Source organism: Barbus barbus, assembly GCF_936440315.1.
Source record: "Barbus barbus genome assembly, chromosome: 20".
NCBI classification, from domain to species: Eukaryota; Metazoa; Chordata; class Actinopteri; order Cypriniformes; family Cyprinidae; genus Barbus; species Barbus barbus.
Window position 1 is genome coordinate 20871670 of NC_136748.1, and position 24188 is coordinate 20895857.

At 36.0% G+C, this 24188-nt stretch overlaps 1 protein-coding gene across 1 annotated transcript; it reads right to left on the minus strand.

Moving 5' to 3' along the window:
• Window positions 1-3875: 3875 nt before the first annotated feature.
• Window positions 3876-22248, minus strand: LOC306886746 (uncharacterized protein; the record flags this gene model as incomplete). Its single annotated transcript, XM_079444062.1, has 40 exons — window positions 22166-22248; window positions 21322-21899; window positions 21080-21152; window positions 20548-20684; window positions 20301-20432; window positions 20149-20189; window positions 19967-20009; window positions 19710-19767; window positions 19364-19530; window positions 19049-19168; window positions 18826-18860; window positions 18523-18661; window positions 18216-18352; window positions 17859-18081; window positions 17642-17759; window positions 16391-16528; window positions 16070-16177; window positions 15509-15688; window positions 14615-14784; window positions 14319-14505; window positions 13507-13790; window positions 11189-11261; window positions 10882-11018; window positions 10613-10744; window positions 10403-10443; window positions 10217-10259; window positions 10025-10079; window positions 9591-9739; window positions 9361-9474; window positions 9243-9277; window positions 8875-9013; window positions 7743-7879; window positions 7402-7624; window positions 7180-7297; window positions 6853-6990; window positions 6641-6748; window positions 6150-6329; window positions 5871-6040; window positions 5602-5788; window positions 3876-4114 (listed from the first exon to the last, which is right to left on the minus strand). Exons 2-40 carry the CDS (start codon window positions 21328-21330, stop codon window positions 3876-3878), a joined length of 4917 nt encoding a protein of 1638 aa, XP_079300188.1. The 5' UTR covers window positions 21331-21899; window positions 22166-22248.
• Window positions 22249-24188: the final 1940 nt, after the last annotated feature.

A 24188-nucleotide genomic window follows, 5' to 3' on the forward strand; every position in this document is an offset into this window, starting at 1 on the left:
ACCTGGACTATCTCTCTGCCTTGCCCTGTTGGATATTGTTTGCCGATCAAGACCCACGCTTGCCTTAGGATTACTCTTGTGTCTTGCCCGTGCCATATCCGTTTGCTGTTGTTTGACCCTGTCTGTGATTTGACTATGTTTATTAATAAAAGCTTGCACTTGGATCCGCTTGCCTCACGTCCCGTTACAGAGACAAGTTAAATGGACAGAAACAAAGATGCTGTTTTAACAAAGTACTCATTGTCAACTTTTAAAAATTAATAATGTGAAGCTAATACTGATTAGTATAGCCTAGCAAACTATTTGTTAATTTAATGACAAAATTATTGTTATATATTAAAGTAGAAAACTATTATTTTAATTTAAATTGTATTTTTCATCAAATAAATGCATAAGAGACTTTTCCCCCCAAAACATTAAAAAAATCTTACTCACCCCAAACTTTTAAACAGTAGTGTACATATTTATCATCTGTTTATCTCCAAATATAAAATCTCTACTTGGATAAATGATTAAAAAATGTTAATAGTTCACACATGAAAGAAAATTCTGTCATTTACATCAATGACTCACATTTCATGCTGTTCCATGCCTTATTTTTTTCCTTGAAACACAAAAGTTGTTCTGGTCATTACCATACTAAAGCAATAAGCCCCAAGAAGCCATGGCTTACAGTGAATTTATAACAGCTAAGGGGCATTGTTAGGCACATGGCTTATTGCTTTTATAAAACGGTTATTCCATATACGTAGTATGGTTTCACGAAATAAAACAGAGCAAATAAAGTGTAATGATATTAATAAAAACATTCTTCCACCAAACAATAGGTTGTTTGCACACGAAATGCAGCTGGAGGGCAGGAAGTAATTTTTCCTCCATAGGAATCTGTAGCAGAAACTCAAGATGCCTGTGTTTTGCGCAATGAATGCTCAAACCGAGAAAACACAAGGAGCTTTTATCGTGTACAAAAATGTGTTCATAAGGGGGTAAAAGTCAAGAAATTGACTGAAAAACGCAGGAAAATGTTGCTTGTAAACCCGCATCTGCATTAACATGGTTAATATAAGATATAATATTAATATATTAAGATATTAATATACATATATAGATAATCCAAGGCTGCCACCTCAAGCATTCAGCGTGAGACAGTCAGAAGCCACTCAATGCTAAACGCCACACACAGACACGATGTAAATAAGATATTATTTGCAGTTCAAAGAGCTTCATTGATTATAACGGAACATTTGTGAGATTGCAATAAATTGAAGTGAGTGACAGCTTTTTAGTGATATAGAAGCGCTATTTACTCGCTGTCTAGGCTGTAAACAATTCAGAATTTGAATAAATTTTGCTTTATGTGCTGCTAGGACCAACATACACAAACCCTGTATGCAGCAAAGTGTCAGGAGTGACTGAAAAACAAAGAGATGGATGAGCTCTCCGTAGAAGTCCGTAATGTACTGGTTTAGTTTCTATAACCACTTGCATGCCATTGAAGCGGTGGATATAGACTAAGCAACTTACCCTGACTGCAAACAAGCTATTTCGAAAGTGAATCCCGTATTTATATGAGGGATATGGGATATATGTCACTCCTGAAACTTTGCTGCATGTACAGGGTTTGTGGCCGTGGGTCCTCTTAGCAGCACGCAAAACAACTTTTATTTAAATTCTGATTTAATTATAGCCTAGAAAACGAGCAAATAGCGCTTCCATAATGTTGTTTATCGCAATCTCACAATTCCTTTATAATCAGTGCAATTCAGTCGATCTTTTTTACCCCGTTTTAACATGTATTTCTATGGAGTCAGGTCGTAGCTGATGGCGGATAGCAGCGGCGGCAAATAATCTCTGAGTTTTGATTGGTCAGATCGCCTGTCAATCAAGCTCTTTGCGAAAGGTCTATTGCCCTAAAAGTATGTACTCTTTTTGTGAAGAAAAAATACATACTTTTGAGTATGTAGCAGAATAGTAGGCAAGCTTTTGGGACATACTACTTTGTCATAGCTGCTTCTTTAACGCTGAGCTGTTGAGAAACAAAGTTGCACAACAGAAGTTCAAAATGCTCGATCGTCACGTGATTCACGTAGATCTCAAATAGTTCCAGGAAGTTCTAGCGGGAGATTGGAACGCGTTGAGTTAGAGACACAGAACTGCGATTTTTGGTAATTAGTAGACAATACATTTATTTATTTGCATTATTTATAAAATGATGTAAACGTAGCATATGTAGCTGTATCAGTGTTGTTTTTAAAAGATAAAATCCACTAATATTTGAGGATTAATTTTGTCAGCTATCCTTACCTGCCTTGTTAACATATTTTAGGCTAAAGTTACCATTGTAAAACTCCATGTTATATAAACGACATCGTGGTCTTTTACCAAGGTAACTTCAGATTCTGAATATATATATATATATATATATATATATCACTTGTTTTGTTTACTGTGTGTGCTGATATCGCGTTTGGTCTCGTTCATTCTCGCGTATCTTGTCAGTGTCTGCGTTGTTAAAAAATAAGGAAAGTGTGTCCAGCTAAATGAAATTAGTATTTTGTTAGATGGGTATAAAAAAAAAAAAGCTTAGTTTACCGCGGCAGTTTTCGTGTGAAGGCCTCCTCATGTGATGACCGAGGAGTGCATAGACACCGGCAAAGGATATAAGTATCACTTTTGATTTCTCCTCTGTTCTACTACTTGTTTCACTTCTGTTTCAGGTTTTATAACCATTTCTTACTATGTGTAAGTTGTTGTTTTTAGCATGTGTGTTTGGTAGTGTTATTTCTTAGGATTACTGATAAACTATACTGTCGTGATTTGTATTTATCTATTTTAATTTTAGTTCAATTATGTCTGAATTTATCATGTCTGTATAGGTCTTTTATTAAGTTTTAGTTTTATTTAATTTGAGTTATTTTAATACTTCAACAAACGAAATGAAATGATATATATATATATATATATATATATATATATATATATATATATATATATATATATATATAAATATAACGTATATTGAATTTATAAATGTGTATGTATACATATATAGCCTATAGTTGTCATACCTTTTAGTTGTTTAATATTTTGAATTGTTTTTAGCTTTATTTTTTGTTTTTCATTTAAATGTTAAGTTGTATGCATTTGTCATTTTTATAAAAGTGTCTGCTAAATGACTAAATAATAATTGTGTGTGTGTGTGTGTGTGTGTGTGTGTGAATGCATTCCAAATAAGTGAAGATATTTTAAGATTAAGTGAAAATGAATCTTGTTCAATGTTTTTGATTCTTGTGCAGCTAAAGTAATATAAGTATAACATAGTTCCTCAGAAACGGTTCTAACAAAGTGGTTCCCGAGCAACACACAAATGTAAACAAAGGTGTATGTTTGAACAGTAATTTTCCATAGCTTCGAACTTGGCTCAACCAATCAGAATCAAGGACCGGAACTCAGTTTTATAAAATGTATTTAATTAGGTGTCCAATGAGTTTCAAGCATTAAAAATGACAAAAAGCAATATATGTAAGGAAAAGAACAAGATGTGCCATTATTTATTGAAAACCTTCTTACAGCTCTTAAATATTGTGTTTTATTCAAATAAGGAGTGTCAAGGTTGCCATGATGCCATGATCAATGATGCCACACTTGGAAAATGGCAAGTATGGCATGATTTTTTTTTTTTTTAGCTTGACAGTCCCTGGTCACCCTCACTTTTATTGTTAAGAATAGATTATTGCATTAACCCTCTCTGATCTACAGAAAAGAAGGAAATTGCACAGTTTTGGAGCAATATGAGGGTGATGAATGATGACATTTTTGGGTGAAGTTAAATATCTCTCCTGCTGTCAGCCTTAACTTCAGATGTCAACATCAAATCAGAATTTTGATGCCTTTGTAGCAGGAATTCTCTCCATGTTTTTCTTCAGCGCTTTGTTCAGTGTGTTTAAAATGATGTCTTTGTTGTTCAGAATGTTGTAGGTGGTGAGGTTGGTCAGCCTCTGGAAATCCTCAGGTTTGTATGTAAGGTTGAGAGTGGCGAATGGACAGAACATACGAGTGAAGTCAACATCAAAATCTCCTTCCTTTATCTCTGCCTTACCCTCTCTCTTCACTCCTGCCACACAAACAAACAAAATTTGTTTATATAAATACACTTTGTAATCCATTATCTTCTTGCAAAGGTAGAATCTCTATCTAAGATTCTTATAGGAATAGTTCAACCAAAAATGAAAATCATTTGCCATCATCCATCCACACTTATGTCATTCAAAATCTGTATGACTTTCTTTCTTCTGCAGATCACAGAAGATGAAAATGACTCAGTGTTTTCTGTTCATACAATCAGAGGCTTCATGCCCATTCAAAGTGAGGGGGGCACGTGCCCCCTCAGATTTGAGGATTTTGAATGCAGCTTAAAAATGTGAAAAAATAGCAGATTAATATTTTCTATATTTAATACAATCACTCCGGTGTCATCGGATCTTTCAGCGCGTCATATCATCAGCTGCTAAATTCAAATCTGTGTTTGCTGGCTGGCGTTGAGCCAGAGACAGACGCGTTTTTACAGCACTGCGCATTATAACCAATCACACACGATGCTGTTGAGCTTATGAATGCAATGACCAATCAGAGATGTTCAGATGAGTCATCGCTTAAATGCCGGTGTTTTCTTCACTGGCTGGCTGACTGAATACCACTTTCTGGCGAATTCTCTCTCAGAAACAACAAAGTGCAAATGTGTGTCCGAATCTTTAAGATATTAATTTCATAGTGTAAACAGCTTCAGTGATTTTAATGGGAGTTTTTGAGCGTGCTTGAACTAGACTCGGTGAAAATGTTCTTTGCTCTCTTTCTGTACAATGAAAGTGTTATGATTAGTAGCGTAACGTGCAGTGTTTTTATTCACATTAACTTTCAATGTTAAATTCACATTAAAACTGTTATGGCATGACACCCATAAACAGACAGGTTTTTATATTCATAAAATGTTATATTTATATTCCTAGTTAATAGATTACATTATTATCCACTATTGATCAGCATAATCTATAAAGGTGAGAATCAAGATATTTCATGATATAGTTAATTAGTTTGGGAATGTTTTGAATAAAAAGGAAAAAATAAATAAAACATAAGTGCTGCTCTGGCTGCTGTGTGTCACATGACGACCCCCCCCCCCTCAAAAATAATGAGTGTGTGACGCCCCTGCATACAGTGACAGTCAATAGGGATCCCATTGAATATCAGCGCATGGACAAAGCAGTTGGAATATTTTTTTTCAAATCTGTTTTTAGTGAGCAGTTCATGCTAGAATTTTTGGGTGAACTAGGCTATCCCTTCAAAACCACCAACTTACAGGTTACAGTTGGCGGATTCTATAACAGAATCAAGTGCAATTATGAATGAACTGAATGCCCTTTTATTCATATAATGAAAATCAGTGGGGTCCAGTTATGTTTGGTATCCACTGACAATCATTGCATGGACAAAAACAGCTGAAACATTCTTCAAATTATCTAAATGATGGTAGATTGTCCATTTTTGAGTGAACTACTACTAAAAATGATGGTAATAGTAAAGGTTACAGTTGGCGGTACTCACCAGGAGACTTGAACTGCTTGAATGAGATATTGATCAATGGAAAGTGAAGCACTATGGGAGCATCTGGATTCTCTTTATCTTCAAACACATAAATTTCCCTAATTGGTTTGGACTCCAATGTTTTGTAATCAATCTTTGGAAATGGAATCTTGTGATCAGCACAATACTCCTGAGTTTGCTTTATGACCTATAGACAAATACAGAAACAACAAAATTACATTTCATCTCATTCTCCTCATAATCTGCTATATCTTTGTGATCTCCCTCACTTTAAAGTGGTCTGGGTCCCAAGCGTAGTTCAGAGACAGAATGACGTCTGCACGTCTGTTAGAGCGTAACACAGGAGGGAATCCTGACTTGATGACAAAAGCAGCATCCACTAGGCCAAGTGTGGCGTCTGCTGGAGTCAGGGAATTTGGGAAGGCGTCTGGATGTGTGTCTGCAGAAAGTCCACTTTTTAATTAATCCTTTCTCAGTTTGATCAAACTGAATCAAAAGGGAATTAGCACTAATTAGGCTAAACTCAACAGCATAAACGATGTTCTGACCTTTGCATGTAGTGAAGTCACAGTTCTCACTGTAGTTCCTGTGCAGTTGGAAGCCTCTAAGGAAGTTGAACACTTGGCTGATAATGGGGCGGCTGGTCAGAAAGTTGCTCAGCTTTTTTGCCAAATTAGTCATAGGGATGACATGAAGTGTGTCCGACGTTGATGGTTTGTCATCTGTGTCTACAGATAAGGGAGTATAAAATATTAAAACATGATTTAAAATGTAAAACATTTAATTTGAGATCATTACAAAATGCACTGTATTTAAGTGTGTTAAGAAAGTAATGAAAGTGTACTCTCTTTAAGTACACTTAAGTGGGCTTTTATTTAATTGTTTGTTTTTTTTACATCTGAATCACAGTGCATACTTAATATACGATTTAGCATAATTCTACTTTACAAGGAATAAAACTGAAAGGCAACCAAACTTTTGAGAAGCTGCACAGGGATTATTTGCTCAGGTGGTCTTATTGTCCCTGCCTTACTCGTACCTGACTGATTCACTTCTTCCCCAACTTTGCTGGCCCAGGATGGAATCACTCCAGTGACAGCACTCCAAAGCTGAGTCAGGCTTAGAGAGAAAACGCTGCTCCATATTCCTGTAAACAAAACATTTTGAATAATATGAATATGAACAACTGCCAGTCATTATCTTTAACTTAAAATTCATTCATCAACCTTTGGAACATTTATATCTCTTTACCCAATAGAGAATAAATTCCAGATTCAGGGAGTTTCTTGATCATGTGGCCGAGGTAATATTCACTCCCAAAGTTCTGTGCAGGTATGAAGGCACCATATTTGGTAAATCCAACCTCATATGGGGTGAACTCACACCATTCTGAATAAGAAAAGAACAAAGAAACATGGACAACATATCTACAGTAAATACTTCTAGTTGCTCTCAATACAAGGAATTCATCTGTTGAGGAATAAACATAATTAACTTATTAAAAATAATGGACCCTTATCTTGTAAGATAGGAAATAGCAGATAAATTAAAACAAAGTAAATTAAAATCAATTCTTACCAGTCTCTAGGGTACATCCTGTCTTGCCATTTTTCATGTTGAGAGCTGTGTAGATGGGAAGAGGGTTCTGGCCCTTTGATAGTGCCATCTGCTGGTCAGATAGTGTACCCATTTTTTTCTGAAGCAGAAAAGAATTTCTGAAGTTTCTGATGGAGAAATGTATTTGCATTTATTTTTGCTTAAAATTTATTTTGCCTCTGTGATATCAAGGGTGTTTAGTACCTTCCCTTGGATGAGGTATTCTATAGCCAGACCCCACATATCGACAAGAGATACAAGGTGTCCTTCTTTCTCCCTCTCTTCCATCTTCTCTTTGTAGTGCCGTAGCTGCTCAATGGAAAATACACTAAACACACTTTTAGAGATCTCCTCCTTTACAGACTCCAAAACCGCATTTAGGTCATTGTTTGACCAGTTAGCATCACCATAAAGAGAAGCCATAGTCCTATGAGACAATGAAAAAGTTTGATGTTTAATGACATGGTATACAATAAAATCTGGGGTTTGAAGCAAAACCAAATGAGAACTACTATTTTTGAGTTGGACAGGTCTGTAGTGCTCACCAGGTGGAGCCAGAAATCCCTGTGATGTAGCTGACTGTGTCAAGAAGCTGAAGTTTTTGCAGAGCTCTTAAGCCTCCGAATGTGCCAGTCATCGCTCTGGTCCCGCCCCCAGAACACACAACAGCCACCAATGGGACCTGAACAGTCACATCAGTCTTATAAATATATATATTAAGAGTTCAGATGCAAAAGCCAGTAAGTGCTGTCTGAAATATTCTTCTAAAATGAGCATTTTTATTAGACTCCTATATTTATGTTCAGTTATTTCACTATAATTGCATAGAAAAGAACCTATACATTGCCATTAGAGTAAAATTACTGAACCTAAACAGGAGCCTGAAAAAAAAAATGCTCATTTTAGATGAAAATTTCAGATGGCACACTCTTTTTTTTGGTTCCACAAAGAACCATTCAGTCAAAGGTTCTTTAAAGATCCATCTCTTCCTTACCTTTTTATAATCTGAAGAACCTTCTTTCGCCACAAAGAACCTTTTGTGAAACAGAAAGGTTCTTCAAATGTTAAAGGTTCTTCATGGAACCATTAGGACAAAAAGGTTCTTCTATGGCATCGTGAAGCATCTTTATTTTTAAGAGTGCACTTAGAGGCTTTTGCATCTGAACTCTTCATATATTTTTCATAAATTAATCAAACAAGCCTCTGTCAGAAGAAGACGTGCCATATCCAACTTATTAGTATCATAAGACCTGGCGTGGCCAATTTGAATTCGTAAAGCTTCTAGTGTTGTCTGCTTCCAGTTATTTTTAGCTGCTCAAAACAGCTGTTACGGTTGATATAGCTGTAATGGTTGATATTGTAAACTGGTATTTCTCATCCTCATTTTAATATATTGTTGTAATTATAAACATTGGTTTGTATAGCAAATAGTTTTGCCGTTTATTGCACTTTTGTTATTCTTCTACCTAATGTGTTGGAATTATCACACATTGACAGAAAATAGCATACATCTGCAATGCATAAATTAAATTATGAATAAATAAATACATGTATTAATTTAATTACTATTAATTATTAAATAAAAATTGATGGGAGCAATAGTAAAACTGCAGGCGACTCTGCCAGGAAGTGTGTCTGTTGAATGTGTTTTACTCAGGTTTGTGTTTGTTTTCTTGCCTCGCTGGGTTCAGGTGCAGAGCTGAGATTCAAAGCTTTCTGAAGAGCTTGTGACACAACTTTTCGTCTCTTCAACAGAAAATTATTTTCTTCCATCGGAATATCAAAATCCAGACGCACGTCCAACTTTTCATCAGAGCTTCAGAACACACACAAACAAACACACACACACAATTATTCTGAGAGATGAGGGGAATCAGATTGAAACCAGTTGAGGAAATGTTGGTGGTTTACAGTGCTTTGTCTCATTTAACTATAATCAATTACACAGTTAAAATCATTCAGGTTTGGTTTATGGATTACATGCCAAAGCACTTTCTTTAAACTGTTCCTGAACTAATTAGAGATAAGAGATTCAAATTATTTACCAGCCCTCTGTGCGTAGTTGCAGATCCACTTCATCCTAAAAGAGTTGCAATTATTTAGCCGTTCTTTTTGAAACATTGAAAAAAAACATGTCTTCCAATTGAGTTTATCAGTACCCACCTGTCCAACAGGCATGGAGAGTTTAATCTGCTGTTTGGATGGTAATGGTTTAATAGGAACTGATGACAGAATGTCTGCAATCTTTGGATTTATCCCGTCCACTTCTTCCCCTGCCTGAACAAACACCAAACATCAAAACGCATAAACAAGCATCATACACTCTTTGTTAGTGATATACATGCTTGATAAATTGATTTGGTAAGAAATCACCAGTTTAATCAGTGACACACTTTTGGTGGGATGAGACTAAACTCAGTCTCCAGGTCTCGGTTGATGTAGTAGCGTATGGTCTGTGTGCAGCTGGGGTTTTCCTCAGAGCCTGGGATCAAACAGTCTTCCTTATAAGCGCCTCGCAATTTTAACATCATGTCCTTCTCCGCTGGGGTAAACAAAGAGGAAAATTTCACATCATTTTGGTACTGTTCTTAATGCAGCACCTTAAAAATGCACAAGGTCATATTTATATAAAACCTAAAACTTTTATTTTTGTTTTAAAATATTTACTGTTTATTATATTTATGAAATAGAATTATCACTTAAAATACAATTTTTTCAAATACAACTTTCTCAAGCTTACAGTGGCTATTTAAATATCTGATTGAGGTTAGTAAAAAGTAGATGTACGGATATAAACCCAGAAATAACACAGTGTTCTTCTATTTACCATTAGTCCTTAGACGTTTTTCCACCTTCACGTCCAGTGCACAGAATGGGCCTGCCTAAAAAACAAGCAGGAAAATTCAGAGTGCTACTTAGTTCAACAAAGATTTCCAAAGTTTGCTCTGTTTTATGGAAACCTGAACTTGTTCCGCTGCTGTAGTGTGTGTAAAATATACAGCCATAAAAATGTTCTTACCATCAGCACTCCATTAGAGAAGTATGGTTCAGGTTTTTCAGAGCTTGAAAAGGAAAAGGAACGGATGAAATGACAGATTAGTTCAGACTGATGTGATAGAGATGATTTTTTCATACAGAGGAAGAAGACAATTACTACGTGGTTAATAACACTACTATTATTGTTTTCAATCATTATCATTCTCACCTCACGGTCACCTCAAACTCCACCCACAGCTCACTCTTTTGCTAGAAAAAAAGTGCACGACAATCAAAAATATGGATGGGACTACATCTACATTTGTAATGCTTTTCTTTCATACTCTGATTTAAAGTAATGGACACAGAATGCTTCCACTTCAAAGACTTTGTAAAAAATCTAATAAAATGATGTTTCATCATCAAATGATATACCTACCTTATCATCTGTAATGAAGCATTTTGTTTGCTTTTGTCCAGGTGTGAGGTTATTGATGTCGAATAGGATGGTGGAGAAGTAGTCATCTTTCGTTAACTTGTCAGCATCAAATATGTGGAATTCCAGAATGTTCTGAGGAGACGAGAACAAAGTGGTGAGTTTATTTTACCTCTCTACAAAATGTTTTCGTTAAGAAAACCCTGAGTAATAAACGCAAGCACATTATTTCCCAGTGTTTTCTTGCAAGTGTCCAAAGCCAATTTGCTCACCTTGACTCCACTGTGAACTCTGAAATGAAACTTTTCGTTCCAATTTGGTGAATTATTGTTTTTCACTGTCTTGGTGCGATGGCAGCAGGCGCAAGCCGTGGGTAACTTTAAGAGGACGTAGCAGTCACATTTAGAGACTGGAGAGAGAGCAAAGTCTGAGCACTTGTTAGATGAAGTATGTAGTATGCAGTATATCAAAGTCGGCAAAGGCACACAAACACATAATACATCCAGAACACCTGTTTTAAAGGATTTTTATCAATATTTCACCACAAGTCACAATGTTTTTGAGGGCTGATGGACTCACAAAGGTCATACGACTGATTGAATTTTCCCCGCAGCACTGTGACACTGAGGTTCCAATACGGCATGAGCTCTGTCTGTGAAACACAATGAAATTAAACTGGTTTAGACAGATGTAGCACTATTTTCATCTGAATTTGTAACAGCAACATATATACTTTATGTAAGCTTATATGGAATATGTTAATTCATTTCACTCATTTGAAGTGAACTCTTCAGTCTGTTCTTACTTCAACAGTATACTATACTGAAAAGAAAATATAGTTTAGAAACCATTTTACTGAAATTGCTGGTAAATTTCAAAGTAACACATAAAATTAAAAGTGAAGTTTGAAAGGGAAAACTGAAATATGTAAAATGTACTCCAATAAACTACATTTCAGTGTATTGTTTTTCATAAACGTAGTCAGTAAACAATATAACATTTTTGTTAATGTCGTTCATTTTTGCACTTCATTTTTCATTTAAATGTTGCTGTTGTTGTTATTACATTTACACAAAAATAACTTTTTTAAATTATCTTAGCAAAGCAAGCTAATTAGTCATGTCAGAATTTAATTACTTGAAATGTTCTACTTTTCATTCACATCCAAATAATTTTGAGTAAACATAAAAATATTTGTTTTACAAAAGTGTTCAAATGAATTGCCAAATTCATCAGAGTCAAATATCTGAGAGTTAAGGTACCTTCAGCATTGTTGTTTTCTCCTCAGCAGGCCTACAGTGAAGTCTCAAAACCAAAAGATGAAATGAAGATCTCACTAGTCAAGGTGCAATATAATATAGAAAACCTGAGAGACTTGTTTATCTCCAGCCCTTCTCACCCTGATAAAATATTTGATAGTGTTTTGTGTTTACAGTGTTGAGGGTGGAATCAATAATTTTCCTCCTTCTGTTTGCAGTCATCCTCTATCTCTATAATATAGTGTTAATATGTTTAATTTATAAAAAAAAAACAAAAAATTGCTAAAATATATATTTGAAAAGATTGCTGCATGCGAATGTAAAGATGGCTACACGCCAAAATTGCCTTGTTTGGTGTGGACAAAGGTGACACATCCAGGCTCATAAGACTTTAAAAAACAAGCAAACAAAAAAACTAAGATTTCAGTTATAAGGATGTTGTGTGTTTATCAAAACCCTCCCGTGCCCATGAATACCAGCCTAGCCTTCTTTCATTCAGATGCACTGTAATCATCACACTCCTGATTCAAGGTCCAATCTGAGAAAATTGAGCTATTATAACTATTAACTTTGCATTGTTTGTTGTTACTTGCTCATTTAGCAGAAGATTATGTATACGTATTAAATGCTTCCATTCAATGTGGAAAAGGTTATAAAATAACAGTCTGATTATCTGATAATCTGCTTAATCTAAGGCCCTATGATTGAACTCCACAAGAATGCTCTTTTTCTAAATCTATAACACGTTCATTTACTGGCCGTTGATGTTTTCAGTGGTGTGGTTTGTTTGTACAGCTGACATTTGTTCATGCCTTGCAAAGCCTGCTTTGAATCCATGGAAGATTCCAGGATGCTACAGTGCTTGTGAAACAATTTAATGACGTCATAGATGTGCAGTGCATAGATATGGCACACCCCAACGACACTCTATAAGGAAACAGTAGGGATTTATAGGGAAAACTTGAGTTTCTCTAATGAGTCATATTGACCACAAGAACCTGCCACTTATTTTATGTGTGGGACACCACTTATAATACATTTTGTCTCTACTACTGATATTGTTGTCATGAATGTTTCTTTAAACAGAAAAAAGAGTTCTGTGCTTAATTAGCCAATCACAAATGAATAATTTTGTACACAGTTGATTGCTGACATCAGCTTGGCTGGCATGTCTTTAGCCAGAGGTCTAATATCTAGTGATGTCTGTCAGTAAAATAAAATGAAACAGTCTTTTGATGAATGAATTAGATTTAATTGTGTTGCCAAATAAGTGGTCTTAACCAAAAACATTTTTGTTGAAAATAAGAATCAAAATAGTGCCAAAGTTACAACAACCAAGTGATTTCACTTTTTAGAACACTTTGAGTTGAATTACTGATGAAGAAAATAGTTGAAATGACAGAAATGTGACAGGTTAAATGGACAGAAACAAAGATGCTGTTTCATTGTCCACTTTTAAAAAATAAATAATGTGAAGCTAATATTGAATAGTATATCATCACAAACAATTTTCATTTAATAATATTCTTGACAATTTTATTTTTAAAAATTACGAGTTTCATTAAGGATGCAGGTTTTCTTCACAGTAGCGGTGCTGCAGATCACTGTGCTTCAGTTTTTTGGTGTTTTTTGTGATGCTGGTATTGGTCTAGATGCTGAACTGGTCTTTCCTACAGCTGCCTTCTCCTTTTTGCCGTGGCTATCACCTGTTTGCCTTTTTCTGTTTCGGTTTAATGCTTTGTTTAGTGCATTCAAAATGACATCTTTGTTGTTTTGGATGTTGTAGGAAGTGAGGTTGATGAGCCTCTGGAAATCCTCTGGTGTGTAAGTCAATTTGTGGGTGAGATATGGGGAGGTGCTACTGTTAAATTCAACATCAACCGCTCCCTCTTTCCGCTCCTTCTCACCCTCCCTCTTCACTCCTAAACCACACACATAATTGTACATAAGCATTTTTACAATGATGTGCTTGGTTATTTCAGCTGATATACCAAACAATAGCAATATATCCAATCAAAATACACTGCAATTAAACTGTTAAAAGTGCTTTAAATGTAGCAAAAGAATTGTTAAATATTTTGGAAATTTTAAGTATACTATGCTTTTAAAACATATAAATTTTTTTTAAAGTAAATTGTAATATTTCTCAATATTACTATTTTACTGTATTTTGATCAAAAATGGCAGCCTTGGTGAACATTAAAGATCCCTTTTGAACAGTTGTGTATATTGTCCATTTTTATGGATAAATGTATATTAATATCAAATATATAGACAAAATCTATATAAAATATTCACAATATATATTTTATATATATGTGTATTCACACAATATAACATTAACATTTTAACCATGGTTGAGGAATATAAATAAGTTCCTGCCATAGAAGCAGTGTAATTCCTATTAGGGATATGGCAGATGGGATGTAAAGAATGATGGTAGTGCTTACCAGGAGCTTTGAACTGCTTGAATGAGACATTGACCAAGGGAAAGTGAAGCACTATGGGAGCTTCCGGATTGTCCGGATCCTCAAACATGTAAACTTCCTTCAGCGGCTCTGACTCCACCTTTTTGAAATTGATCTTTGGAAATGGAATCTTCCGATCAGCACAGTATTCCTGAGATTGCTTTATGACCTATTAGACACAAACAGGCATAATTTTATTTTTTATTTTTTTTCAAAGTTTTTTAAGTTCCTGATATTTGCATTTCAATCAAAACTTATAGAATCTTCCAGGTCCTCACCTTAAACTGATCTTGTTCCCAAGAGTAGTTTAGAGACAGAATAACGTCCACATGTCTGTGAGAGTGAACCAAAGGAGGAAATCCTGCATTTACGGCAAATCCAGCATCTACTAGGCTCAGCACAGGATCCGCTGGAGTCATGGTGTTAGGAAAGGCATCTGGGTGTGTGTCTGTAGACAAAGCATGAATATTATGGATGACTGCAAACATTATCAGCTATTTAGGTATAGACGGTCCTGGTTAAATTTCATACAATGACAGACATCACCAAATTACATCTACACACATGAAATAACACTAATATAATTAGGGATGCAACGATACCAGATTTCAGAACCGCATAGAAAAGTTCAAAGTACAAAGGGAAGAGATATTGATGCGTAGTGTATTAAATCTGTGCGTTAGTTTATTGATCCTTTTCTTTTAACAGTTTTAAACCTGTGCGCTCTTGAAAAGAGTTTCATCGTAACCGAACGTGACACGCAGTTTGAATGCTGAATGGAGGATGACAGACAGCCGCAGCGGAGAGAAGATTTTACCTGAACTTGAATTTAATGACTTAAATATTCATCTGTACCTCAGATTAAACTATGGAACAGCTCCAGAACACATGACATATAGTGAAAACTTTATGGTGCTTTATAATGTTTTTGTGCCTTTCGTGAGGCTCAACAATAACACAGGAGAATAGTATACACAATATCGGATTTGGATCGGTCTCGTCTGACCGATACCCGATCCGCAGAAAATGACCGTATCGGAGCCGATGCCAATCCTGAGTATCGGATCGATGCATCCCTAAATATAATATACGTATAGTCCATCTGAAGAATAAATATAATAAACACAGAATGCACACTTGAAATGGTCAGTGGTATAAGTTGAGCTCTAGACCTTTCCATGTGATGAAGCCCGTGTTCTCATTGTAGCTGCTGTGCAGGTTGAAGCCTCTCAGGAAGTTGTACATCTGGCTGACGATGGGGCGACTGGTCATAAAGCCACACAGCATTTTAGCAAAGTCAGTCATGGGGCTGATCAGGTATGTACCAAGTGCTGTTGGTTTACTATCAGTCTCTTTACAGAAGAAGACAAGAAGACAGTTACATCATGTCACTGTATAATAATGAAACACAAATGTAACTACCATTTAAAAGTTTAGGGATTTGTTTTTTGAAAGAAGTCTGATGATTATTTAATTTATTTATTTAATCAAAACTACAATAAAAACAGTAATAGTGAAATATTGATAAAATTCAATCTTTAACATTTTATTTGTAAATATCATTTATTCCAGTGAAGGCTAAGCTGAATTTTCAGCAGCCATTGTTCCAGTGTTCAGTGTCACATGATCCTTCAGAAATCATTCTAATATGCTGATTTGCTGCTAAAAAAAAATGTCTTATAATTGTCATGAAACCGTTAAGTTTGGGTTTAAAATGCATCACAAACTCTCACCTGTGTTACTCACTCCTCCTCCAGACCAAGGCGCCCAGGAAGGGTTGACTCCTGTGGCAAGACTCCAGATATCCGTCAGATTTATAGAGAAAATGCTGCTCCACATTCCTTTATAACCACACACAGAGTTTGGACTTATTAATTGTGACTGATTACAGTTTACATCATTTCCTTACAGCACAGGGTCATGTTCAAATAGAGATGTAGACTCTCCCTACTGGTCATAATAAGCAACACATCCTTCTCGTCCTTACGGCCTTCAATTTTTCTTTTGCTTCATGTCTTTATTATTTGCATAAAGGCACATACACTCAAACTCACCTACAAGAAAGGACAATCCAGTTTCAGGGAGTTTCTTGACCATGTGACCGAGGTAATATTCACTCCCGAAGTTCTGTGCAGGTACAAAGGCACCGTATTTGGGAAATCCAACCTCATATGGAGTGAATTCACACCATTCTAAATAGGAAACAGAAAGAAACATAGAATTATTTATCTGTTATAAGCCCTTTTATTCACATCAAGCTACAAGCTAGTTGTTTATTACCTACTCTTACTTAAAGGTGCCATAGAAGGGAAAAATCTATTTGCCTTGGCATAGTTTAATAATACCAGTTGGAAGTGACATACCGTGAGCCTCAAACACCATTGTTTCATCCTTATGTAAATCTCATGAATGCAAAAGAACATTGAAAAATAGTCGAATCAGAACATAACACCAACTGTGATGGTCGGGATCCCTAATAGCTACGCCCCCAACATTTGCATATACCCGCCCATGTTCTATGCCAGCCGAATCATCAGAAGTTCTGCAGGTTTTGTGAAGAAACCAGCGAGGACAACAGCGAAAATGGCAGATCGTGGAAATAAATGTTATGTTCCAGGCTTTGCAGGGGATGTGAAGATTCAGAAAGGCACGGAAAGCAAATAACGCGTTCTAATAAAATAATGCTACTATGTTTAATGACGTTGCAGTTTTGTTCCGAATGAACGCATTTAATCAAATGGCATGAACTTCAATACAAACAAACTTTTAACTATAAGAAAGTCTGGTTCACTTATTAGACAGTATGAGTTTATAATATGTTAACTGTCTGAAAGACAGGTAAACCAACTAACAGATATGTAAAAAAAAAAGAAAATCAACCACATTTTGATTATATAAACACTATCTTGTTCAAACAACTGTTTCTTGTTCAAGACAACTGCAGTTTCTATGTACATGTACTTATTATGTATAAGCATTATGTAATATATGTATAGTATATTATTCCATGATCATACTGTAACTCTAAAAACAAAGCGGAACATAAATTGACACCCAATGACATTATGCCACCTTGACTCAAATAACGTGTGAGACCAGTATAGCTGGCAGCATCTATGTCCTAAACAAATGATGTTCTTTACCGAAAGCTTGCTTAAACAACTGTTTGTTTGACACAATTAACACTGCGGTATTATGAACTTAACGCCCATGTGTTGTTTATATACATTTTCTTATGTGAAGATGATTCAGACTTATGTCTTTGTCTGAAACTAGAGGGCACATACATTTTTATTAGTACATACCTGCGTCTATTATACTTTCTGTTTTGCCATGCTTTAGGTTAACAGCTGTGAATATGGGGAGAGGGTTCTGGCCTTCAGACACTGTCCTCTGCATTCCAGATAGTGTACCCATGGGTTTCTATAAAAGGAAAGTGTATTATATTGTGTACCAAATTTTAACACGCAGTCAAAACTGACAGCAAACACAATTTGTGAATTTTTTTTTTTTTTTTTTTACCTTCCCTTGGAAAAGATACTCTAAAGCCAGACCCCACATGTCGATGAGAGACACAAGGTTTCCTTCCTTCTCTCGCTCTTCCATCCTCTGTTTGTATTCCATTAGCTGCTCTGAGGAAAACATACTGATCCCCTTTTTAGAGAGCTCCTTCTTTATAGTTTCCATAGACTTATCAATGCCACCCATTGACCAGTTATGGTCTCCATAAAGAGAGCCTAGAGCCCTGAAATATGAGGATTAAACAAAAAAACTCAATCTGACTGGCTGATTTACAGGAGAAATGGCACACATGGTTTTTCTCAGTCTGTCTAGAAACAAAGTTATGTTTAAAAATGAATTAAGACTCCTCAGTCTCACCAAGTGGCACCTGAAACCCCTGTGATATAGCTGACTGCATCAAGAAGCTGGATCTTCTGCAGACCCTGAAGGCTACCATATGTGCTTGTTAATGCTCTGCTCCCACCACCAGAACACACCACAGCCAGCACTGGGACCTGAGGAGTCACATCAAACACAGAATTCAATTTTGGTCTATTTGTTGTTGGGTATTTGTATTCTATACAAACAATAGAATCAACATTTGACTTTGCATATTGTACAATAGGAAAACATCCCTCAGTTCTTTGCTGAGCATCTGGGTGATTTGTGCTTGTGTCTATAGTACCTTGCTGGGCTCAGGTGCAGAGCTGAGTTTCAGAGCTTTCTGTAGAGCCTGAGACACAACTTTTTTTCTCTTCAACAGAAATGTCTTTTCTTTCACTGGGATATCAAAATCCAGACGCACATCCAGCTCTTCATCAGAGCTTCAGAACACACAAAACCATTTTATTCTGAGGTTAGGATGGATTTTAAATGAAAGCTGATAAATAATATTGTAATTTACAATATTTCATTTTATACATTCAAATTATAATTTATTATTAAACTACTACTGAGGATAGAAGTGAATTAATTCACGATTTGTTACCGATCATCCATTTTCAGTTGCAGATCAACTTTATTCTTTGAAAAACAGAAAAAATATATTTTTAGATCAAATGCACAAAATATGAGTATAAATACAGGATTGTTTAATAAATTGATTATGAAAAAAAGATGGGGAGAAATGTAAATTACTCAGTTACTTGTATTATGTGTTATTTTTGGAGCATCACATTCAGATTTAATCAATTAATGAATCAATAACTCACCTCTCCCAGAGGCACAGAGACCATAATCTGTTGTTTGGCTGGTAATGGTTTGAAAGGGATAGAAGTCAATCCAGTGTCCACAGGGTCTGAAACAGCAGCATCCACTACTACTGTCCCAACCTGGAGAAAGGTATGTTTAAGCAAACATTTAAAGACAAACTTTGTTTGTTTTATGTGCTCTATAAATCTACAAGCCATTATATGAGGTACTGTAAACATACTGTTCCATAAGTAATAAACTGTATGTAGTAGTTTTTACAGCAATTTTCAATAAACATGGTGTATCAGGAATGCCTGTTGGCATGGATGACCTACATTTGCTGGGCTGACAACAGTCTCTGAGGTTAGATTAAGTTCAGTTTCCAGGTCTCGGTTGATGTAGTAACGTAACGTTTTCAGGAAACTGGAGCTTTCCTCAGAATTTGAGATCATGAAATCCTCTTTGTATGCCCCTTTCAATTTTAACACCATGTTTTGCGTTGCTGGAACACAGAGAATTAGCAAAAACACCTAAATTTAGGATTTTATGTGTTTTCAGAATTAATTTACAGAACAGAGCAATTTAACATTTTATTTTCTTTTACAGTTATTTCTGAATACCAATGAATTTCCCGTAGCCGACTAATATCTAAACATTTGCATGGAAAATGTCTTTATTTACCTTCGGATTTCTTTAGAAGCTTGTCTATCTCTACATTCAGCTCACAAAAAGGACCTGCCTATTTAAAAGAGAAAGCATGAAGCTTGTCTGATAAAGGTTATCTTATATTTTTGAGAGTGGTAAGAGTGCATGTAGCCTACATTAAAACTGTAGCTTTTTAGGAAGACACCTTCTTATACTGTACATCAGAAAATCATTTTAAATCATCTGACTGCAATCCATGATACAGATAAGAAAGCTGTAATAAAGGTTCGTACCACCAAAACTCCATTAGAGACGCATGGCGTTGGTGTCTCAGAGCTGCAGCACATAGTTAAACACAAAACAGACACTTTCAGATTTATGTGTAGGTACATGAACATTCAACTGTACAACCAGTTCTTGCTTGTACCTATTTTTGCAAATATTCACTATAACTGCTGAAGGCATACTCATTCACCTCTTAGTGATCTCAAACTCCACCCACAGTTCATCCTTGGTCTGAAAAAGAAAGTACTACAGTCACATTAAAAAATCAAGTGCTCTGTCAACTAAGGGTTTATTTTATGTTGAAATGCCTGTTTAGATATGAGATCTCCATATAGCAATGACCTGATCATTTATTATAAAGCATTTGGTCTCCTTTTTCCCATGTGTGAGATTATTGATGTCAAATAGGATAGTGGCACAATGGTCGTCTCTCATTAATGGATCCTCATCATAGATCAAGATCTCTAGAATGTTCTGTGTATAGAGAAGAGACGAAAGGAGTTAAAGTGTTGTTCTTATGACACATTTTACTGGAGAGATATAATATAATAAAACATTCTAAGATCAGACAAAAATTTTAGTGGTTTACCTTGATGTTGCTGTGCACCCTGAAAGTGAAAGTTTCATTCCATTCAGGTTTCTCACTATTTGTTACAGTCTTGGTGCGATTTGTACGGGCCGATGCAGTGGGTAAATTCAGGATGACATAGCAGTCAGACGCAGACACTAAAGAGAAATTGAGGTGGGGTTGGAAAAATTTGTAAGTTGGCTGACAGAATTAAGCATTGATCTATTTGTATGCATGTACTCTATACTCATGAATAAACGTTAATGTTGCATTAGTTGTCAAATTGTAGAAACATGAGAAACACCTTTAAAAATCTGTTACATAGGCAAAGGATTATACTGATATCTATACTGATTTAGACTTTGAGATTAGAAAAAATATTGCATCCTACTATAGTGCATTACAGGCATGTCTAACTAGCAGAGCAAGTTCAAGCAACAACACACATTTGCTTTTATCATGTTTGCTTTCAACTTTACACTTCTGCTAAAAAGAAAATTAAAATGTGTAAATGAATATATCTGGCTGCTGTTAAGAGGACAGATTGTCTCACAGTAGTCAAGGGACTGATGGATCTTCGCATATAAAACTTTGACTGACAAGTTCCAGTATGGCTTGACTTCTCTCTGTTGAAAGCAAACAACCAGACACAGAAAATGAAGTGGTTGAGAGATATTGAAAAACAATGTCATTTGATTACGAAATTATATGTACAGCTCATCATCTATGATCACAAGATATACATATCTCAATTACAATAATTTAAAGAAATCAAAAGAGGAAATATTAGCTAACCTTAAGCATTGTTGAATGTTTACTCTGAGATCTGGATCCAGCTGCCTGTGAAACTCATATGAGAAAACATAAATGCAAAAGGTGGTGCATGCACAGCTTGAAAAGCTAGTTTTCCTGCTTATCCGGAATACAATCCAAGAACTATGGCAAAGTTACATACTGGTCTTCTTAGAAAGTCACAAGTCAACCTTTTCATCCACAATGCCAGGTTTTCATAACAAGGCATAATTACTAAGAAATGCCAGAACAAGACAGAATGCTTTAACAGTGAACTGATATAAATCTTTGTAAGTAACAGCAGAGCATACATTTACTTTGATGGGAAATTCAACATAAAAGTCCTCTTTAATGACAGTATTTTGCCTCTACAAAAACATTATAGAGCTGTTTCACCCAGTTTCATTTCTAAACTTATGTGAGTGTTCACATGGCAAAGTTTTGTCACCTCAAAAGGATATCATTTCCTAAGCATTATTTCAGTCTGGTACATTCACTTGCTGACTTATTTTTCAATGGATTTTAAGTGGATACTCACCCAGGTCAGTGAAGGTTGCTTCAGAAGAATATCCTCCGTCTGTCTGGGTATAAATGGTAAAGTAGCTTGAGTGTTGTTCCTCTTTATAAGCCAATATCACAGGGTCATGGCTGTAAAACTATTCAGCAAAAATATTTTCTGACTCATTAAAATTCACATCCCATTTCTTTGTAAGTGTTACTGTAACATGCAGAATTAAATATGAAGAGAAAAATAAAATGATGAATGAAGACTGTAACACCTATTTTTTTAGCACTTGACAGCAACAGCAATTATTTATCTTATCCTATAAAAAATAATACTACTTACCTATAAATTACATAACAGTGTCAACGCATTATCATTGCCAGTATTGTCACTGTTTTTATGCGTGTGTCGGTATCGCCCAAGGTGTCCCAAAACAAGTACGTTGCCAGTGGGTGGGGCAAGTATACCTTTATTTAATTCACACAAAAGCACAAAAGACATGTTCTTTCAGTCAACCAATTACTGAGCAGTTGTGCAATGACTAATTCCTCTCTTTCTGTTAGAACAGTATCTAATAATACAGTTTGTCTCCACCTGTATTTTGAACATATGACCACATACTTACACATACCTTCTCAAATACTTAAAGGTTCTCTGATAACTACATATAAAGTATGTGGCTTAGGTATGTGGCTTCTCCAGAAATGGTTTTACATGTCCATTTACAACCCTAGGATTTCTCCCTAGAATGAAATGGTCTGTTATAACCTTATTTGGAAGGGTCATGAATAATAATGTTGAGCTCTGCTCTGATTGGCTGTTTCACAGTGCAGCTCATTTCAGTAGTTCACACAGCAGGAAGGAAACACAGGGAAAATATATATCCTTGGGTAATTATACTGAAAATAAAATGCGGGAATCAGGGAGCCGCTATTAATATGCTGGGCATTGAAACTGCTTTTGAATGCAAGAAGGCTTTTTTAGTTTCACTTTCACTTTCGAGATTAGCGATAGCACGAACTCTGTTTATACTATGGAGCTGGAGTATTTACCACACATTTTACAAGATTAGATGCTTGTCAGTGGTGCTCAGGATGTGTAAATCATTCACCATCATCCTCAGTCATCTCTCCTTACTCTATTTATGTGGTAAGTAAAATCTTATGTACTGTAATGTCACAGGCTATGCCTAGCAAGGAGCTAACCATGTCCCTTTAGTGGCTGGCATTATTTTATTAGAACACGTTATTTGCTTTCCGTGCCTTTCTGAATAAAGACACCAACCCATCCCTGTACTTCACATCCCCTGCACAGCCTGGAACATAACATTTATTTTCATTATCTGCTATTTCGCTGTTGTCCTCGCTTGTTTCTTCACAAAACCTGCAGAACTTCTGATGAGTCGGCTGGCATAGAACATGGGCGGGTATATGCAAATGTTAGGGGCTTAACTATTAGTGATCCCGACTATAACATCACAGTCGGGGTTATGTTCTGATTCGCCTATTTTGCAGTGGTCTTTTGCATTCGAGATTTACATAAGGACGAAACAATGGTGTTTGAGGCTCATGGTATGCCATTTCCCTATACAGAACTGTTATTATTCAACTATGCCAAGGTAAATATAGTTTTCCATTCTGTCACGAATCCAGTCTGTAGCCTTCCGTCTGCTCACCACCAGATGTCCTCCTCTCTTTACATTGACTCACACAGACTTTTACATGTCACTCCAGACTACACTTCCCATGATCCATTGCACTGATTGCACACACACACACAGCTGAAGGCACCGATTACACATACACAGCTGAATCCATTCAGACACACTTCATAAGCCTTGGACTTCAAGCGTTTAGCACTCTCCGAGTGTTAGCTGCCTTAGGCCGTGTTCACACTTGGCGTCTTTTTCAAAGCTGCCAGCGTCTGTTTTACATTATAATCCTATGGAGTAAACCGTGTTTTCAAAAATGTCCTGAGCGCTTTTTAAAATGCCACCGCCGGCGTCTTTTTCTGCAGCTCAGAGCGTTTTTTCGAGTTGAAAAAAGTTCAACTTTTCTGAAAAAAACGCCCTACGTCAAGCGCCTTTTTGACAGCTGACCAATGACAAGCGAGTAGCGAGATCTGTCGTTTCCATAACAACAAGAAGAAAAATGGAGAAGGTGCCGCAAACCGTGCATCATCCAACCGGAGCTCCTGGACTAAATTGTTGTAAGCACCATATTGGTTTCTTCCTCGTATAATGTCGTGCACCCACAAACGTCGTTGTGAATCGACATTTTCTTTCCCGTTAACTTCAAAAGTCAACGCAAGAGCCAACTTTTTACTCTTTCTTGACATTTCTGCAGTACACAGCGCTAGGCTACTG